Here is a 19,313-nt window from a genome sequence, read left to right on the forward strand (position 1 = left end):
GTTTAAGGCAGGTATCTTTCTAATATTCAGGAGCAAATTCATATTGTAAGGCATCTAATGGCTTTTTAATTTTTTTTAACCTTTAGCATGGATTGCAGACTATAAACTGCATAACATTAGGTTTAAAAAAATTAACCTAATGTTATGCAGTTTATAGTCTGCAATCCATGCTTCATCCAATTATTTTCCTATAATATATATATTCTCCTATAATATATAATAGAGCCCTGGTGGCGCAGCAGACTAAAGTACAGTTATTAGCATCAGCTGCCTGCAATTACTGCAAGTTCAAATCTCACCAGGCTCAAGGTTGATTCAGCCTTCCATCCTTTCTAAGGTAGGTAAAATGAGGACCCAGACTGTGGGGGCAATAAGCTGACTTTGTATAAAAATATACAAAAGTATGAAGGCTATTGCTTAACGCATTGTAAGCCGGCCTGAGTCTCCAGAGAAGGGCGGCATATAAATCAAACCAAAAAAAACAAATATATATACATACATACATACATACATACATACATACATACATACATACATATATATATATATATATATATATATATATATATATATATATATATATATTATTTTTAAAAAATCATATAACAACACTGTTTGAAGGCTTTTTGATGGCTGGTAAATATGTCTAATTGATATATTCTGATTTGTGTTTTGGATGAATCAATTCAGGATCAGGAGGTATCTTGGATATGTGATTCAGCAGTTAGAGAGATTCTTTGGACTCTGAAGAGGCTCCGCTTTGCATGACAATTAATTGTGCTCCTCATGAATTAATTAACTTAGAGGACAGCAAGTATAAACCTCAGATTTTGAGTGCTATTCTAAGTTTTTGATTTTTAGGCAAAGTGGAGGTCCTGATCTCAGTCAATAACAACATCAATTCAGTTTTATCAGCAGTCTTGGTAAGTGTTAACAAGAGTACAAAAATAACATTATCTTATGAATGGAGTTATAATGTTACTTGTGTCACCCCGTTGCAAACCTATATCAATTTTGACCACAAAGGTATAATCCATACATCATCATTTACATTTGCTAATAGTCTAATAGTTAAAGCAGTTCAGATCCTACTCATATCACTCCTGCTGCTTTTAAAACTGAACACCAGAGAATGTTCTACAATGTTCTATAAATACCCCAATTATGTCTTCCAGTTCAGTTATAGATCCATTTTCATCATTCCTCGTATTTAAAAGAATTTGCTAGGATTTGATCTATAGACTATACCCAAAAGATAAAACCTACTTTTATGTACCCAATAATTCCATTTTCTGTAGGAAAACACAAAACAAGTATCAGATGAAGGCAATTATGCCTATTTGGAACCCCCAATTGTATCCAAGTTACACAGGGAAGGAAAGAGGGAATTTTTTAAGCAAATGGGTGAATGTTCAAAACTGGACTCTTCTCAATTTTAAGAGTGACTTCTCTTTTCAGCTGTGTCACAGTCTGTATTATCATTGTCATCAAAAGGGGGTGTGTATAAGAACCTGAAAAACCAAACAGACCTGTCTGGAAAGTGTTCCATATATCGGAGAACTGCAGGTGGCCCTTCTCACAGTTTACACCTCACTGAGCCGGAAAACCTTTTGGCTTTGAAGATTACTTTCGGATCTAACCTTTCCTTGAGAAGAAAACAAGTGCTCCCAGCTGCACGTAAGCTTCATTTACTTCTTCATAAGGGCTCTTAAGGAAAGTCCCGTGCTCCCAATGCTGAATGATGTATGTTGTAGAAGTATATTGGCATGGTTTTGTATTAGTCCTTAACATTGCTCTCTCTCACGGGAAAAACACAGCTTGCAAATGTGAGTGTGACACTCAATCTAATGTTTAGAGAATTGTAATTTATGTCCACTTTCTAGCTATTAGGTTCCATGGAATATAGTGAGATTTTTCTACCAAAAATGTGTCGGTGCCTTTAGACTATAAACATTGACATTGACCTCTTGACATTGGTTCCCAAAACTGTTTGTTACTGGCTTTGGTTTTTGTTCTTTGTACTTCTCAAAAATCAGTAAGATAAAGAATGTCATCAATGCCAAAACTGTAAAATAATCCTCTATTCCCACTATTGATTCTAGTAGTATTTTTAAAAAAAATTTGGTTATATGAAGAAAAGCTTCTGGGGCTATAGACATGTTGTATATTATTATTAATTTGTTTTCTATTTTTTAACCCAATTTATGGAGATTTGAGATGTACACTGCTCAGAATTGTTTATTACTGGAGTGATATATAACCCTAGTAAAGTTTTAAAAAACTGAAATTATAAATAAATATATCCATATGGGCACTTTTAAGGAATAATATAACAGTTATCAGATTAGTATGCATAGAGGACATTTTTGTATAATATATGTTGTACTTCTGGGGCCCCTAGTGGCTGTTAGTATTAAGAAATCTTACTTAAAAATCTTTAAATCTTTCTTACAAAATTATTGCCACCTACTAAATTGGAAGACATTTTATTAGCCAAGTTAATAGAATTAATCATTTGGTAATTGTACATAAATATATATCATTTCTGATTAATGTAATGGGCTATATTTAAAAGATATGATTGATTTATTAAAATCAGTAAGTCATTGCAATACTGTGACTGAATTAAGTTAACAGTTAACATCTGTTAATTCCACGTAGTCATTTTTTCTAATATCGAATAATATATTATTATACCCCCTCTTTTAAAATTCTAATTTCTTTTATAACTCTTTCAAAATTAGTTTCTAAAATTCTGCTAAACAAATTCCCACAAAAGGAAAAAAAAATGTGATCAGATAGATATAACTATAGCTACAGAGAATATGACTTCGTTTCATATAAATTAACTCTGTATGTATGTAAGTAATTGGTTTCACTTCTCATCTGATTCATTGTCTTCTTTCTGAGTGGTTTTCCAAGCAATGAATTTAAATAAATACTGAGTGTGAGGCAAAAAAAAAAAAATAATGTAGGAAACTTTATGCTTCTTTAGTTCACGATCAGTAAACCTATTTTGTCCCTTTTACTCTGAATACTTTTACACAGTTGTCATCATTAACTTTTTTCCAACAACTATCTTTTTAGAAAATGTTGGGAGTCAAGAGGGAAAATCTGTATGTATATATGTATATGTAAGTGTGTGTGTGTGATTTTGATGTAGAGAAAGATTGGGATCCAACAATACAAATGTGGGTATCAGCACATTTTCTGCTCTTATTAAAATTAATTTCTTTTTGACTTTATCCAAAATTTATCTATAAATGAAAATTATATCGCTGTTAAGTGTTTCTAATTTTTCTTCTCCCCACCTTCCTTATTAGCATGTAATAGAATTAGAGATTCAGGTTTAAATTCATTTTATCCACATACATAATACACACACATGTATCATTTTATTTATTTGTTTAACTTATTAGAACTTTTTGTCTTACATTTTATGTGTTGATTTCTACTCATGCAGTAGAATTTTCACTTTCTACCAATGGTATTCAACTATGGAGGTTCTCCCTCTCTCAATTTTTATTTTAAAGAAAATGGACAGATCTTTCATCATGGATAGTTCATAGTTGGTTTTCCTGCACTTTGCAGAGGTTGAGATTAGATGCTCCATTCATCCCTTCCAAATATATAATTTTATGATTCTATTGTTTTCCTATTTCCTGTGGCCAGTCAATCCCACAAATTGGTTCTGGGATGTTCCCCAGCTATTATTACATATTGGGTAAAAGCCTGTGGTCAACCATAGGAAAGAAAGGACTGATCGATGCCATTCCATCATTGGGAGATGCTTTTAGATACATCACTATGGACTATCCATATATTCGGTCAAGCCTAAGAATTCAGTAGATCAGAATACCATTGACATTTTGATCACTTAGACCACTTCAGTTCTACAGATCACTTAATTAATCACTTAATTAAACTGAGGAGCAGTTTGGTCTAGTGCTGTGAGGGCGAACCTATGGCACATGTGCTCTCTGTGGGCATGCAAGCCATGGCGCATGTGCGCAAATTTCCCACTGGCCAATTGGTCGTCAGGTCTCTGACGTGCATTCACGGGAGGGCAGGGTCCATGCAGGGAGGGCGCGTGTGCATGCATGGGGGTATGTGGTGCTTGCACAGGGGCTGTGCACGCATTGCATTTTGGGGGTTCGGGCGCACATGCACACATTCGTGTGCACATTTTGGGACTCGATCCAGAAAAGGTTAGCCATCACTGGTCTAGTGGTTAAAGGACCAGGCTAGAAAATGGGAAAGTGGAGTTCTAGTCCTGTGTTAGGCCTCAAAGCCAACTGGCTTTGATTCATTCTCTCTTGAGGTTGTTATTGTGGGGGAAATAAGGGAAAGAAGGTGAATTGAAAATATTCATTGTCCCGAATTATTTGTAAATAAATAAATAAATAAATCAACCACAGTGTGACTAAGAGCATATGACGGCCATGGCCAGGAGGGCTTTTTATCAGGTTCACCTGATTAGCAAGTTGTGGCCCTTTCTGGACCGGGACGCCTTGCGCACGGTCACTCACGCCCTGGTCACCTCCCGGCTGGACTATTGTAATGCTCTCTACATGGGGCTCCTCTTGAAGAGCACTTGGAGGCTCCAACTGGTCCAGAATGCGACCGCGCGGGTGGTTATGGGCGTGACTCGTTATGCCCATGTGGTTACCACCTTTAAAGTGCTCCATGGCGTAGGACTCGGGTACCTTCGAGACCGACTTCTGCCACCAGTAGCCTCCCACCGGCCAGTCTGCTCCCACAGAGAGGGGCTCCTCAGGGTGCCATCGGCGAAGATATGTTGACTGGCAACACCCAGGGGGAGGGCCTTCTCTGTGGGAACTCCTGCCCTATGGAATGAAGTGCCCCCGGAATTGCGCAAGATCTCCAACCTCCATGTATTTCGCTGTGCCCTCAAGACCCTGCTGTTCCGCCAGGCCGGGCTATCAAAGTAAATGATTTTAAATTGGGTGTTTTAAATTTCTGGGTTTTAATTTAGGCCGAAATTATTTAATAATTTTAATTATTTTTTAATTGATATCTGTATATTTTTGTGTTTTAATAGGCTGTACACCGCCCTGAGTCCTTCGGGAGAAGGGCGATATAGAAATAAAATAATAATAATTATTATTATTATTAGTAGTAGTAGTAGTAGTAGTAGTAGTAGTAGTAGTAGTAGTAGTAACTAAATTGATTAGGATGGTGAGGATAATGATAAAATACACATTGCCGCATACAATTTAGTAGTGAAAATTCTATTCTGATGACTGCAAACCTTTAAAATGTAAGTATTAGATGCTAGCAAAACAGAGAATTTGTGGGAAAGGAAAGAAAAAGGTGTCACCTTTGTCCTATTCAGCCGGGAAGTATTAGCTAGGTTTTGTGGATTTATTTTGGTTCACCTTGTTTTCTGCACAAGGTGTTATTTTCAAATCTTAATTTATGGAATACAGAGATGTGTTAATCCTTTAATTACAACAAAATGCCAACTCTACAAAGAATAGCATAATAACTTATGCCATTGGTGAGCATTTTTTGCTAAACAGGACTTGATAAAGTCACCTTGAAAAGACACTTAGATTCTTTCAGATAGTTGGAAGGTAACAATTATGATTATTAAACTGAGGTTTTTAATTAAATATTAATCTGAGAGACAAAAATCTCCACAAAGTGAATTTAACATTTCATTTTAAATAAGAAAACATTTGGAGAAGTATCAGAGCAGAGAAAGTAGCTATTTTGAGGAAGAATGCCTCTGGGAGAAAACAGTTCCCTCTTTTGTTGCCATCAATCAAATTTTGGATTGTTTCTATAGTGCCATCAACTGTCCACTGCAGGTTGATCAAAGCAACAAAAAGAATTGACAAACGTCTAGTCCAATCTTACTAAGAATGGATCAGTGCATGACTTCTTTGCTCAACGCTACTTACAGTATAATTGTTAAATGTAAATACTATATTTGGGAGTTTCTGTTTCTGTCACTATTGTTAACATGATATGTGTTATTGTGTTATGATATTAAAACAAATAATTAAAGATGAACAAATGATATGAATAATCATATAATATTTTAGAATGATGCTGGACTCCGTTAGCCATAATACCTTCCTGCCAAACACAATGATGTGTGAATCCTTGACATCATGGTCAGATGTATTTGGAATAGTGGATGAACAGTACTCACTATTTGAACATCAAACAGGTGGGTAGACTAGACATCTTATAAAAATTAAAAATTAATGAAAACTAATAAAATAAATGCCTTCATCTTATGATATTCTCAGAAAGGTATTATCAGATTCGTTACACAATTAGTTTCTTGCTTCCTAAACATTTTTTGTTTGCCACTTAATATCTGTCACCTTTACAATTCCATTGCCATTTGTGAATATAAAACAGCCCCAGAGTGTACTAAAATATTTCAGGCCAATTCAGGAATAAAGAACTCTTTTGGATATGTTTTTCAATTTCTATGACTTGAATGCTTCTTCTAAGGATGGGGAAGATATTTGTTTAGTTGCCTAACTTCCTGCTATTTAGGAAAATAAAGATATCTGTGTAAAAAAAAGTTAATCTGATTAGCTATAAGTCATTAAAATATCCATAGACTCTACCAAAAACCAAGGGTTTATAGCATGTCATTTTGCGTCATAATAAAGAAACCCAAAACAGTATTTCTAAAATTTAAATATGGCAAATATTGTTCTCTGGGGTATGATTCCCCAACATAGTTTATGGGTTGCAGTTTAAAAAACAAAGGTTCAGACCAATTTCTAACACTTAGTTTTGGCAGCAGTATCCAATGTTCCTCAAAATTAATAAATAGTAGAAATATGATCATCCAGTTGATAATACTTGGGTAGCAGATTCTGTTGAAAATCTTAGTTTGGGCATGTACACATTCCATTAGACTCAGATATTAAACCATTGTGCAGATGATAAAAATAATGCAATAGAATTTATTCTCATTATTTCTTTGCAACACAAGAGTGATCATCCTTTACAGCCCTTACACTGCTCACAGAACTTCCACTGAATTTCAGTAGCAAACTATAAATACATTATTTTGACAGGAAACAAGTGTGTAGAGCATTTCTTGCACACCTAATAATATACTATCCCTTAAACAAACAAACTGACAATCCAAAAATCCCAGCTGTTCCAACTTTGAAGTCTTATCCAACCCGAAAAAATAGTCCATCTATATTGTACAACTTCATCCCAGAGAAGACATTTTCACAACACACTGAAGGTATGTTCAAGAGAAGTGTAAAGGAATGGAAGAAAAAAAATTCATTGTGCAAATCAAGTCTGTTTGTATACCATTAATTTAACCCATTACTATATTTTTGTATAGATTCTTGTGAGGAGAGGAAGAATTTAAAAATCCAGCAACAACAAAAAGAAAAGAAAAACAAAAAAGCACCTATCAATTTTGTCCCTCATGACTGCCAAAATTAGTTTAGAAACTAAAGAACATGGAGTCCGTCCCTCTCTCTCTCTCCGTCCCTTTCTCTCTCTCACACACACACACAAACACACACACAAACTTTCTCGTTTCTATTGGTAAATATTACTGGGTTAATAAATGTTGTTACATAAGGCCACAAAGATTGCACTGGTAGATTCAAACACAGATTATTTTGTTTGTTATTTTGTCTCCAGCTCTGATACTGGATAAATAACTCATGACTTAAGAAACAGGAATGTGCTTAGTCTTTCAACAGAAGTTTTGATCAAAACATAGAAGTCAGGAGAAAGAAGGAAAGAAGAAGACCAATGTTATCATCTGGACAGAGCTTTGAAAGAAGCTCATGTGTAGAATGTGATGGAAACCAGTCTCTTGCCTTAATTATACATCCAAAAATTAAGGCAATTATTTGATTGCTTCCAACATTTCATTTAAATATTTTTATCAGAGATCTAGTGTCCATTTGCTAAATTTTCATGTTTACCTTTTTATGTTTTTGTGGGCTGTCTTATGAGCTGTACAACTCAGCAAATAATTTTTAAAGCGTGAACTATCCATTATTACAAAAGATTGAAGGTTATACTAATAAAATAGTCTGAAAATATATAACTGTGCCAGTGTTAACTCCTTTCTATCTTGTTGCATTTCCTCCATTCTATGTCTCGTAACTTTTTGTACAGTCTTCATCTTCCACTTCATATCAACCCAAAGAGAAATTCCCAGTTTAGGAACAATCATCCTTCTATCTCATAAATTGGTATATTGTCACTAATATTATACAATAATGTAATAGATGGCATTGAAAGCTTGAACTGACATTAAATAACATTTGGTAGCGTGGCTTCCATTCCTAACTATAATGATGGCAAAATGATTAAAAGTGCAATGTGAAGTCACCATGCAAGCTCTATCCTTTCATTCTCATATTGCAATGTTAATGCAAATATTGAGTATGCTTTGCATCATGACATTTTGTTGTTATGCATGCTTTTTGTTCTGTTGCCCACATCCTTGCAGACATTTATGGCTTCAGAAGTTGATCTGAAGTTCTTCATTAAAGTAAACAATTAAGTTGTTCAAACTTTAACTACTGGATTTATTTTCTCTCATCATATTGTGACAGCTTGTGATTCGTCCTGGACTTCTATGCATCCAGAATACTGGACAAGACACAACGTCTGTGAGTGGCTACAGTTTTGCTGTGATCAATACAAACTGGATGCTAATTGCATTTCCTTTTCCCACTTCAACATAAATGGTCACCAGCTCTGTTGTATGACCCAAGAAGATTTTTTAAATGCTGCTGGAATTTGTGGTGAATACCTCTACTTCATACTCCAAAACATCAAGACTCGTGGTCAGTGTGCCAAACATTTACTCAGAATATTACTATTTCTTTTTGGGTGTAACGCTCAGCCTTATGCAAAGTATTGAATTGGCAGCCAGCGAGACTGCCATATGATGCTATATCACAATCCAACAGACATATCCAAAGAAAGACAGACCAAGATTAAAAATAAGACTGAAACAATTTAGAAACTCATTAAATCAAATTAATCTTTGCAAAACTAGACCAAGAGATAAGATAGGGTGAAAGAGAAATGAAGAACCAAAAAAGGCACCCAAAAGCAAGATGAGATTAAAACAAGGAAGAAATGTAGAAAAGAGTAAATTCTGACTCATGGGTCTAACCAGAAATGTTCGTGGGAGAAGGGGAACGTTTAAAAAGTTAAAATTGATTCTTTTGACCCCATCTAGGGGCAGCCCTTAGACTAATCCAGACTGAGAGACTAGGTCCCTCCTCAGAATCTTAGATCTCTTCTCTAGCAAGAGCTGTGATTTTAATAAATACAAGCTGGAGCATCTGTAGGTGTGTCTCAGCCTTTTGCACCATTTTTAAGAAGAAATTGTAGCACAGAACAATCTGTTCACATCAGAAATTTGTTTTTTTTTTTTAAATATATTGCAATGGTACAGTAAGGTATTTTTATTATATACAATAATACTGTAATCCATTTTTGCTTGTTTTTATAGGCATCTCCTTCTTTCAGGACAATGAAGATACAAAGTCATCTGAAAAAGACTGTAAGGGAAAGTTCTAAAGTTTGTAATAAAATTGTTATCATAAATGAATATTTTAGCTGGGGTTAGGGTTAGGGTTCTCTCAGCAGTAGCATTAGTAGTAGTTTACTCTCATTTGTTCCGGCTGCACAAGAACAGTGAGAGCAACATACCCCACCAATGATGTCACCAAGCAATGCTATGGCTGTATAAATTACAGATTTATGTGGAAATGTCATGACATACATATCAAAATTTGCCCCAAAGACACCCATGGTCATAATTAGTGACATGTTTCTTTGTTTCCTTTCAGAGGAAACAATTATTGAATCATGAGCCATCTTCTGCATTCTTCGACCAAAATTCCTATTCAAAATCATTGTAGAATGAAGAGCCTTGATAGCTTTTTACCAAAATAATAATAATAAAAAGCCATCTCTAAATAAGATCTAGCCTCCCATCAACCATCTAACCTTAGAGCTTTTGTTCTGAGTATGAGATTTTTGTTTTGGACCAGTTGGTAGCAGAGCAACATCAAGTATGATTAAGTGCTATGTTCCTCCTTAATCATTTTCAGTTTGGCTTGTAACTGATTTTGGAATGGAAGCACAGTTGATAGTGGTAGGTAGGAGATTTCTACAAGGAAAGGAAACTGAATGAAACTGAAATGGGAAGCGTTTCCTCAATCACCTGATTGAATTCATTAGCTCCCAGTACTTCTGACTGTGTCATTCCTCCTATCCACTGAAAAATTAGAAAGAATGTTAACTCGTATCCTCAGATAAATATATTTTCCCTTGATAGGGCACAAAATTGTCAAAATAGTGTCAGGTAGGCTTAGAATTCTCACCAAAGTTTTTTAATATCTACATTAAATATCCATAAGTGGAGCTTTAGAGAGGAGTACTGTCACAGTGCCAAAGAATTTAGATCTATATCTCATAAATTAAAGATCTAAGCCTGACAGATTAGAATTTAAGCAATGTTTGGAAGCTGTGATCAAATAATCTAAGATAAACAGACAGTTGAAATAAAAAAAAAAGTTAGATGTGATTTTAATTGGAAATCCCATTACATAATCGATTGTTTTAGCAAGTTTCTGCCCTCAACACACATTATGACTTTTCTAATGATTAATAAAATGCAAGAAAAAGCCATCCACACAAGTTTACAGTATTGTTCTTATGTTAGATTCTGCCTTACTTTTAAATCAGTAGATAGTGTGGTAAAAAAATAACACTTTTCTTACAATTAAGTCCTATATTCAAAGATTTATCCTCCTTGAACTTTTGTGATTCTAAGTGCATTTTCCATATTAGATTACTGTAATACATGTTTTATGGTGAAACTTTTACATGGTTTACACAGAAGCCTATTGACTAAATATAGGTACTATTTTGAATACTTCTTTGCATTTAAAAGCTGCAAATTAAATGTTAATAGCAATAGATTATCATTATTCAAGTGGGAATTTAATCTTTCAGTCCCCACTATGGTCCTAATGAAAATTAATTCCTCCAGACATGGAATTTGCATTGGAAGAAAAATTCCACTGTAAATTTTAAGTGTTGCTTCTTCTTACTTCCATTGGCTGTCATCTAAATCAGGGGTCTCCAACTTGGCAACTTTAAGATTTGTGGACTTCAACTCCCAGAATTCGTCAGCCAGCTTTGCTGAAGTCCACAAGTCTTAAAGTTGCCAAGGTTGGAGACCCCTGATCTAAATAATTGTCACCTTCCTCTTTCTGATTTCTGCTGTTTCATTTTTTAAAATGCGCACTAGTTCCCTTTTATCTTTTTTCTACATTCAGCCTCTATCAAGGTCCTAATTATCTGCCATTAATTATACAAGACATTTGATACTAAAAGCAAGAGATATAACCCATTTTGGAAGTTATAGAAGTATTTCCTGGTGAAACTGAAGCAGATATTCCAGTCTTAAGAGGTGGTGGACTGATAAGAATATATTCCTTGTAGAGATTCTCCACAGAATGATTGTTTTTTTGAGAGTGATTGGTAGCATTTTTAAGGGTTTTTTTAAAAAATTCTGCTGTTATTGCTTTTTGAAAGTTTATTTCTTTGCTATCTTTGTCATTTGTTTTCAGCAGGAAATGATATTCAATAAGTAAATGGGACAATTCTTGCATGTGATTTGCATGGATTTGGTAACATGCAAGTCTGACTCAACTCCAAACTCAGTGTAATTATAAGTCCATTTTGATAGTTTCAGGTTGTGTAAGTCTCCCAGAGGTCAGATGTGTATCTTTACTAAACAGTTGGCTATGTGCATCCTGCAAGACCAAGAAATGCAAGGAAATCAAGGCTGTATCATTGTTTAACTTAGCTTGGGCACTTAGCAGCAATAAGATCACTGATTAACCAGCCAATTTTGCCCTCGTTCAGTGAGCTCCTTTGCCTCATATTTATTATGCTCTTTGATCATAGTTTTTTTCTCAGATGATTATGGTCCATGACTATCATTCTGGAGCAAGTTATAACATGAAGTACTATTTACCTAGAGATGATATCAGGGCACACTGAGTTTTCTGGTAATCATCTTTTAGATCATTCACACTTGACCAATTATGATCTTTTGAGGACTTCCAGTGGTTATTGATGCCATTTCAGCTAATTATCCAATTTGGAGTTAATCATTATCTTTTATGATAAAGTTGGGTTTTTAATTCTAAGAAAAGCCTCAGACCTATACTGGTTTAGTGTTCCATAGAGTTTCATTCAGAGAACATGAAGACTTCTTTAAATATCACTAAAATTCATTAGAATTATTTACATTTATTTTTTTAAAAAATATATCTTTCAGATAATGATAAGGCATGTTTGAGAACAGGTGGCATCAAGAGTCAAGATTTTCAAGGTCACAGTAGAACAAGTAGGTATATTTCTGACATCTAAAATCTTATGTATAAGTATCATAGAATTATTAATACACACAAGCAAACATACATATACAATATATACATATTACCAAGAAATCTCTTTACTCACAAAAGTGACTAAAGTTCAGGAAGCTCATCAATAATATATCCTGCTTGGAGCTTTGTGGATTATGCTACTTGTCAAATGTGCTATTTTTAAAATTAATTTTGCAATTTAGCCTCAAACATGTCTAAGGTCGGTAGATTCCTCACCTCATTATAACCTCAAGTAATGACTCTGCATTTCTGATCAGATTTTTAAGCAAGTCTGGAAAGTAAAAAGAGGTCAGACAGTATTTGCTCCTTAGATTACCACATCATCCTTAACTTCCTGCTACCCCAACTTGTGTGATGTCAGCAAAGATGATTCAAATACACTCATAGTTTGTCTTCTTTTTTAATTGTTTGTTTTCTGGTACAATGCAGGATGATATGCAGAATTCCTATACAAGAAATGCCCAAACTATCTGAATCCTAGGTGCTATGGGAATTAGTCAAACTGTTATATGTAACGAACATCTGAGGAAGATGGGTAGTTTAGAAATATGAAATATAAATAAATAAATAAACAAATAAACAAATAAGTAAGTAAATAAAGTAAAATAAGTTAGTTAAATAAATAAATAAATAAATAAAATAGAACTATTGAGAAACAAAGAGGGACGTGGTGGCTCAGTGGCTAAGACACTGAGCTTGTCAATCAAAAGGTTGGCAGTTCAGTGGTTCGAATCCCTAGTGCTGCATAATGGGGTGAGCTCCTGTTACTTGTTCCAGCTTCTGCCAACCTAGCAGTTTGAAAGCATGTAAAAAATGCAAGTAGAAAAATAGGGACCACCTTTGGTGGGAAGGTAACAGCGTTCCGTGCACCTTTGGCATTTAGTTATGCCAGTCACATGACCATGGAGACATTTTCAGACAGCGCTGGCTCTTCGGCTTTGAAACGGAGATGAGCACCGCCCCCTAAAGTTGGGAACGACTAGCACATATGTGCAAGGGGAACCTTTACCTTTACCTATTGAGGAACAAGAAGTGAAACCCAATGGGGAAGGGAGGGAGGGAGGGAGGGAGGGAGGGAGGGAGGGAGGAAGGAAGGAAGGAAGGAAGGAAGGAAGGAAGGAAGGAAGGAAGGAAGGAAGGAAGGAAGGAAGGAAGGAAGGAAAGTTAGGATGGAAAAAAGCTTCAGGAAACAAGAAGATCCTTACAAAACACAATGAAAAGATAATCATGCTCAATTTTGGAAAGGGATGGAATTAAATTTCCTGAAACAAGAATTATTGGATGGGTCTCTCATAATCTGGAGAAACATCATTATATCAGTCTACCACCAAAAATGTCTTCCAGAACAAGAGATATTTTTTTTGAAAGAGAAAGCAGCTTATTATCTAAAGCCATTTCTACTCTTTTTAGACACATAGACATTAGGCCTTTCAGTTTTGCCAATCAGGAGGTCACACATTAATTCTCTTGACTGTCTTCATTTGAGATGGCAGGAAGATAACTTTTTTAAAAAAAGAAATCCATCCAGGGGGTTTGACATGATTTAAAAATGGCAGGTGATTGACTACCCTGGTCCTAGTTATGACTGCTATGTTTATACACTGATGAAAACTTCATTGCACATGTAGTGGCTTTTTCTTTCAAAGTTTGGATGCTTGATACTTTCCTATATTGTAAAGCAAAGGAATTTGATATCAGTGTCATCCAATTGGTTTTGTTTCCTGACTATGCATAACCATTGGTGGCAGCCTATGCTGGACTGCTTTACTACCATTACTTTCGTCTTCGGTACATCATTGTTCTACAATCCAGATAGCATTTTCTTAGCATCTGATAATTCATCATAGAAAAGCTTTTCTTGCCTCTATTCACTTTCATTCTTGAAGGTCTGCAGAGTTCTCACTTGTGGGAGTTTGTACGAGATCTTCTCTTGTCCCCTGAAGAGAATTCCGGTATCCTTGAATGGGAAGACAGAGACCAAGGCGTCTTTCGTGTTATCAAATCTGATGCTCTGGCAAAGATGTGGGGACAAAGGAAAAAAAATGACAGAATGACATATGAAAAACTAAGCAGAGCACTCCGGTAAGTTAATATTTTAAGAAGATATATCTAATGCAGGTAAAAACTGGGCATTTTGAATATGGTATAATAGATTTATGCAACCTTCTTTGGTTTCTAGTCATTTCCAGACCCAATTCGAGCACCTTCATTGTTTGTTTGTTTGTTTATATTACATATTTCTTAACTGCCCATCTCCCTCAGATATATTAGCCTATAAGGAGCTTTCACCGTATCTAAAGAACCGCTCTTCCAATTTTTTTTTTATTGTACACTAAAATCATCTTTAGAGACTCTGTTCTTAGTGTCCTCCTAAGGGTTTTTTTTAAAAAAAATTATTAAGGTTTATTATTTAGCCTCGGTGGTGCAGCGGACTAAAGTGCTGTTAAATGCTAGCACTTAGCTGCCAGCTGCCTGCAATTAGTGCAAGAATCTCACCAGGCTCAAGGTTGACTCAGCCTTCCATCCTTTCAAGGTAGGTAAATTGAGGACCCGGATTGTGGGGGCAATAAGCCAACTTTGCATAGAACAATACCGCTTAGGGGAGGCCGAAAGCCCTAATAAGCAGGTATATACAAAAAAGTATGCAGGCTATTGCTATAATGCATTGTAAGCTGCCCTGAGTCTACAGAGAAGGGCGGCATATAAATTGGATAAATAAATAAATAAATAAATAGCATGAAATATAATGAAAATAAAAATTAAAAGGGGGGGAAGTCAATGAGGGAAAAAAAGAAGAAAAAAGGTGACTTCTGACTCTTTCCAACACAGTAAAATACTAATTCAACTTTTTACTTTATCAATAATTATTATAAGCCGGTTCTAAAACTACACAATTATTAAATCATCAAACTAAATTCTGATTTAGTTTTCTTTCTATTTCAAGCATAAAAACCGCAAGCAATATTCCAATAGAAGCAAGACCAAATCAAACTTCTTTGTTTAAAACATTTTACATTGCCATTTTAACCAAATCCATTTTTTTCTTTTTTTCCCCTCTGGTTGTGGGAAGTGACACATACAAGTAGCCATCGACTTACAACCACAATTGAGCCAAAAATTTCTGTTGCTAAGCGAGATATTTGTTAAGTGAGTTTTTATGACCTTTCTTGCCACAGTTGTAAAGTGAATCATTGCAGTTGTTAGTAACATGGTTGTTAAGTGAATCTGGCTTCTCAATTGACCCTGCACACTGCAACTGTCATAAATACAAGTCAGTTGCCAAGCATCTAAATTTTGATCACATGACCATGTCGATGCTGCAATGGTCATAAGTAAGTGTGAAAAACAGTCATAAGTCACTGTTTTCAGAACCCTTGTAACTTTGAATGGTCACTAAATGAACAATGTAAGTTGAAGACTACCTGTTATTTCTATTTACACTTATATTTCTAAACTATCATCATTTATTTTAACAAAAATAACTATACTCTCTCAATTCTTTGATCTTAAAAGAAGTTCTTTTACATTCATTTTAAAACTCTAATTTTTAAAAACATTCATCTTCATGAATAAAAGCAATTAATTTAATCAATTAAAATTTTAAAGTCATTCCCTACAGCTTGTCTCATAAAATAAAATCTTTTTCTTTTTTAGAATGTCTATTAAATATATACACTTCTCTTTTTCTCAAGAGATTCTCCAATATCAAATGTCAGCATTGTCAATTCCTATTTCAATTTTGAAGTAAAGATCCCAAACTTGTTCTCCTTAGGATTATAGATTTACTTACACTTTACTTTACTCTTCTTCATTCAGTTGCACTTGGGGACTTATAATTAAACCATCTTCATAGGAGCACTGTTGGTAGCAGATTTATATTCCAAAATTGCAGTATTGTCAAATATGCATGCAATAACCTTAGTTGGTTGATAACTTTCTGCACATAGTTGCAACTCTGGATTACTCATCTTTCTTCTAATTATTTGAGTAATTTGTTCGTCTTGGTCCTCACATGACATCTTTAGAATATACAAGTAGACCTTGAGTTGCAACCACAATTGAACCCAACATTTCTATTCTTAAGTACGACATTTGTTAAGTGAGTTTTGCCCCATTTTATGACCTTTCTGGCCACAGATGTTAAGTGAATAACTGCAGTTGATAAGATAGTAACCTGGTTGTTAGGTGAATCTGGCTTCCTATTGGTTTTGCTTGTCAGAAGATTGCAAAAGGTAATCTCATGATCCTTGGACATAGCAATGGTCATAAATGTGAATCAGTTGCCAAATATCTGCATTTTGATCACATGATCACCGGGATGCTGCAAAGGTCATAACTGTCATAATGCTGAAAATGTCATAAGTTACATTTTTCAGTACCATTGTATCTTTGAATGGTCACTAAATGAACTGTTGTAAATCAAGGACTACTTGAAGTTGATCTATAAAGTGAATTGTTTGGTTTAAATACTCTTCCAAAATAATTTTTGCAATCCCTATCTGGTTTAGATACCTTCTATGTTGCTTCATCTTCTGTGCTCTAGCTCCCTCTTATGGTCAAGAAAAAAATATTTTTTTAAAAAAAAAAGCTTTTTACAGATCAGCAGGTATATCCTGGCCAATCAGAATCCTTGGTAGGTAGGTAACATGCTAGTGATGCTGTTACCTAGTTTGGGTAATAAAATGTCTGCAAGAAAACAACCAAGCTCAGAGAGCACCAAGGACCCCTCATTTCAATCCTGAGCTACAAATATTTTTTTTAATCACAGTCCAAATCCCTTAAAATTAAAATATTTCAGCCTCCCACAATAAACAACCCAAAAGTGCCCAAATAAACCCAAATAAAGGTGGCAAATTCATGAAAATGGCCAAAGAAAACTGCAACTTTTTAAATCCTTATATTTCTATTTCTTCAAAAAGGAGTTTACAGGTTGTGAGAAGAGAAGAAAGAGCCTCTTAGTTAGTAAAATAAATTTTAATAATCAAATAAAATAATAATCAAATAAATTTAAGAAGTAAAAGGAACAACTTATTGTCTGTTTAAAACATAAATTTCAAAATGGCTATATTGTAAATTTTCAGCAAGGAAGTAATTGTAGTCCCGTCTCTTCTGGGGTAATTCTGAGACTCCTACTAACCCAGGAGAGTCATATATACTTAGGGAATTTAGTTCCCTTGTTTGTAAATTGAAGGCACTTTTCTGGATTGTCAAGTCAGCCATCTTCCTGAGTGGTTAATGAGGGACAGGTTTAACACTTCAAAACATGGAAGGGTGGGCATCCATTTTTATGGAGGAGGGGGTAATTTTGTTTTGACTTTGGTGTAAAACAAATGCAACAACAATTTAATACTCCTACACTTCATTTCATTTCATATCTAGGAAAATTTTAAGTTCTGAGACAATTAACTTGACTTTTGCCTGTGTGTGTGTGGAAGCCCCTGCTTTGTCAAAACCAAATGTTCCATGTAACTAGTTGTCATTCAAATCTGGTGTTTAGATGCTTCTAATTTCCATTTCACTGTTATTGTTTGCAGGTATTATTATAAAACTGGAATTTTAGAACGAGTTGACAGGAGATTAGTGTATAAATTTGGAAAAAATGCACATGGATGGCAAGAAAGCAACTCATGAAATACCCATATCTTTGGACTCATTATCTAATAAACAATGTGAAGGTCAATTCCCACAGATGGAAGTTCTCTGCCAGCTTTTCTAGATCGAAATGGCCATATACTCTGGATAACTGGATAAAATAACCATTAATAGACAGTCTGGATTAGGAAATGTACTGCCTTTGCACTTTTTATCTACCACACAACCTGCATGGCATAAGCACCCATAATATGGTTTCAATCTTTCCAGTAATCTGGTGCGATTTTGCTCTGAAAGCCAATAAGAGTTTGTCATCAGTACTTAAACCTAAATCCCAGGTTTATAGTACTTCCATTTTGAGTTTGATGGAATTTTGAATAGCATTTTCTTGATATCATCTTCTACCAATGGGTGAGCAACTGATTGTCATGTGGTCTGTACGAGTCTCTGTAATATTTTTTACAGGCTCAAAGAACCATAGAAGTAGTGCCTCTAATACTCAGCAGTAGAGTCCAAGAAACGGGTGCAATTTCCTATTGCTTGAATGGAAAATAATGTGTGTTTTTTAAAATGATGTGTTTAAATAATATTAAAAAGTACTCAAATGCAAAAAAAGATCTGCTTTATTTAGTAAAAGATAGTCCATGTCTACCATCATACTCCAATAGGTAACGTAGAATGATCATTTTTCTCTATCCTATCAACCTGAATGTGGATATGTGCTCTTCTAGATATAGTTGAATTGGAACTCCCAACAGACTCAGCCAATATAACCAATGAAAATGGCACATGGATCTAATTCACCAACTTTGGGAGGCCAACAAGTTCCTCTGCCTGTCCTCTTGCATTCAAAGTTTCATCTTGCCTGCAGCAACATTCTTAGTGTGGTTATGCTGGTAGTCACAACAATATTTGTCACAGCATGAATAAAAAAAATTATTTGTGGTACTATATATGAAGGTTACACTTGAGTCCAAACAGACTTGGGAAAGACTGGTTCTGATTCCAGCTGGATAAGGATTTGGTGCTACTATTCACTTTTTACACATGCGAAAGGAACCGAAACCAATATTTCTGCTTCAGAATTTGTGAAGAAGTTTTTTTTTTCTTTCTTCAGGAAGAAAGGCACTGTGTTCTGTGTTCATAATGCCACTTTTGTAATCTATAAAACATGAAAAGACTTTAGCTATGATTTACACTCCCTCACTCAAAGCAAGGTTGTACATCAAGAATGTGGTTGAATAAGTTGGCTTCTTAGGA

The 19,313-nt window shown here is 34.9% G+C and overlaps 1 protein-coding gene across 2 annotated transcripts; it reads left to right on the forward strand.

Annotated features, from left to right (window-relative positions):
- The first annotated feature begins 1,458 nt into the window (after nt 1-1,458).
- ELF5 (E74 like ETS transcription factor 5) lies at nt 1,459-19,313 on the forward strand. 2 transcript variants are annotated; one of them, XM_034417351.3, is made up of 7 exons: nt 1,459-1,677; nt 6,072-6,199; nt 8,592-8,825; nt 9,503-9,553; nt 12,350-12,418; nt 14,348-14,543; nt 17,996-19,313. In XM_034417351.3, exons 2-7 carry the CDS (start codon nt 6,073-6,075, stop codon nt 18,090-18,092), a joined length of 774 nt encoding a protein of 257 aa, XP_034273242.1. In that variant the 5' UTR covers nt 1,459-1,677; nt 6,072; the 3' UTR covers nt 18,093-19,313. The 2 variants fall into 2 exon arrangements, with proteins under 2 accessions (XP_034273242.1, XP_034273243.1); XM_034417352.3 differs by lacking the exon at nt 1,459-1,677 and adding an exon at nt 1,738-1,826 and having other exon boundaries at nt 17,996-18,192.

This window comes from Pantherophis guttatus, chromosome 1, assembly GCF_059756535.1.
Source record: "Pantherophis guttatus breed Tessera chromosome 1, ASM5975653v1, whole genome shotgun sequence".
Classification (NCBI taxonomy): Eukaryota; Metazoa; Chordata; class Lepidosauria; order Squamata; family Colubridae; genus Pantherophis; species Pantherophis guttatus.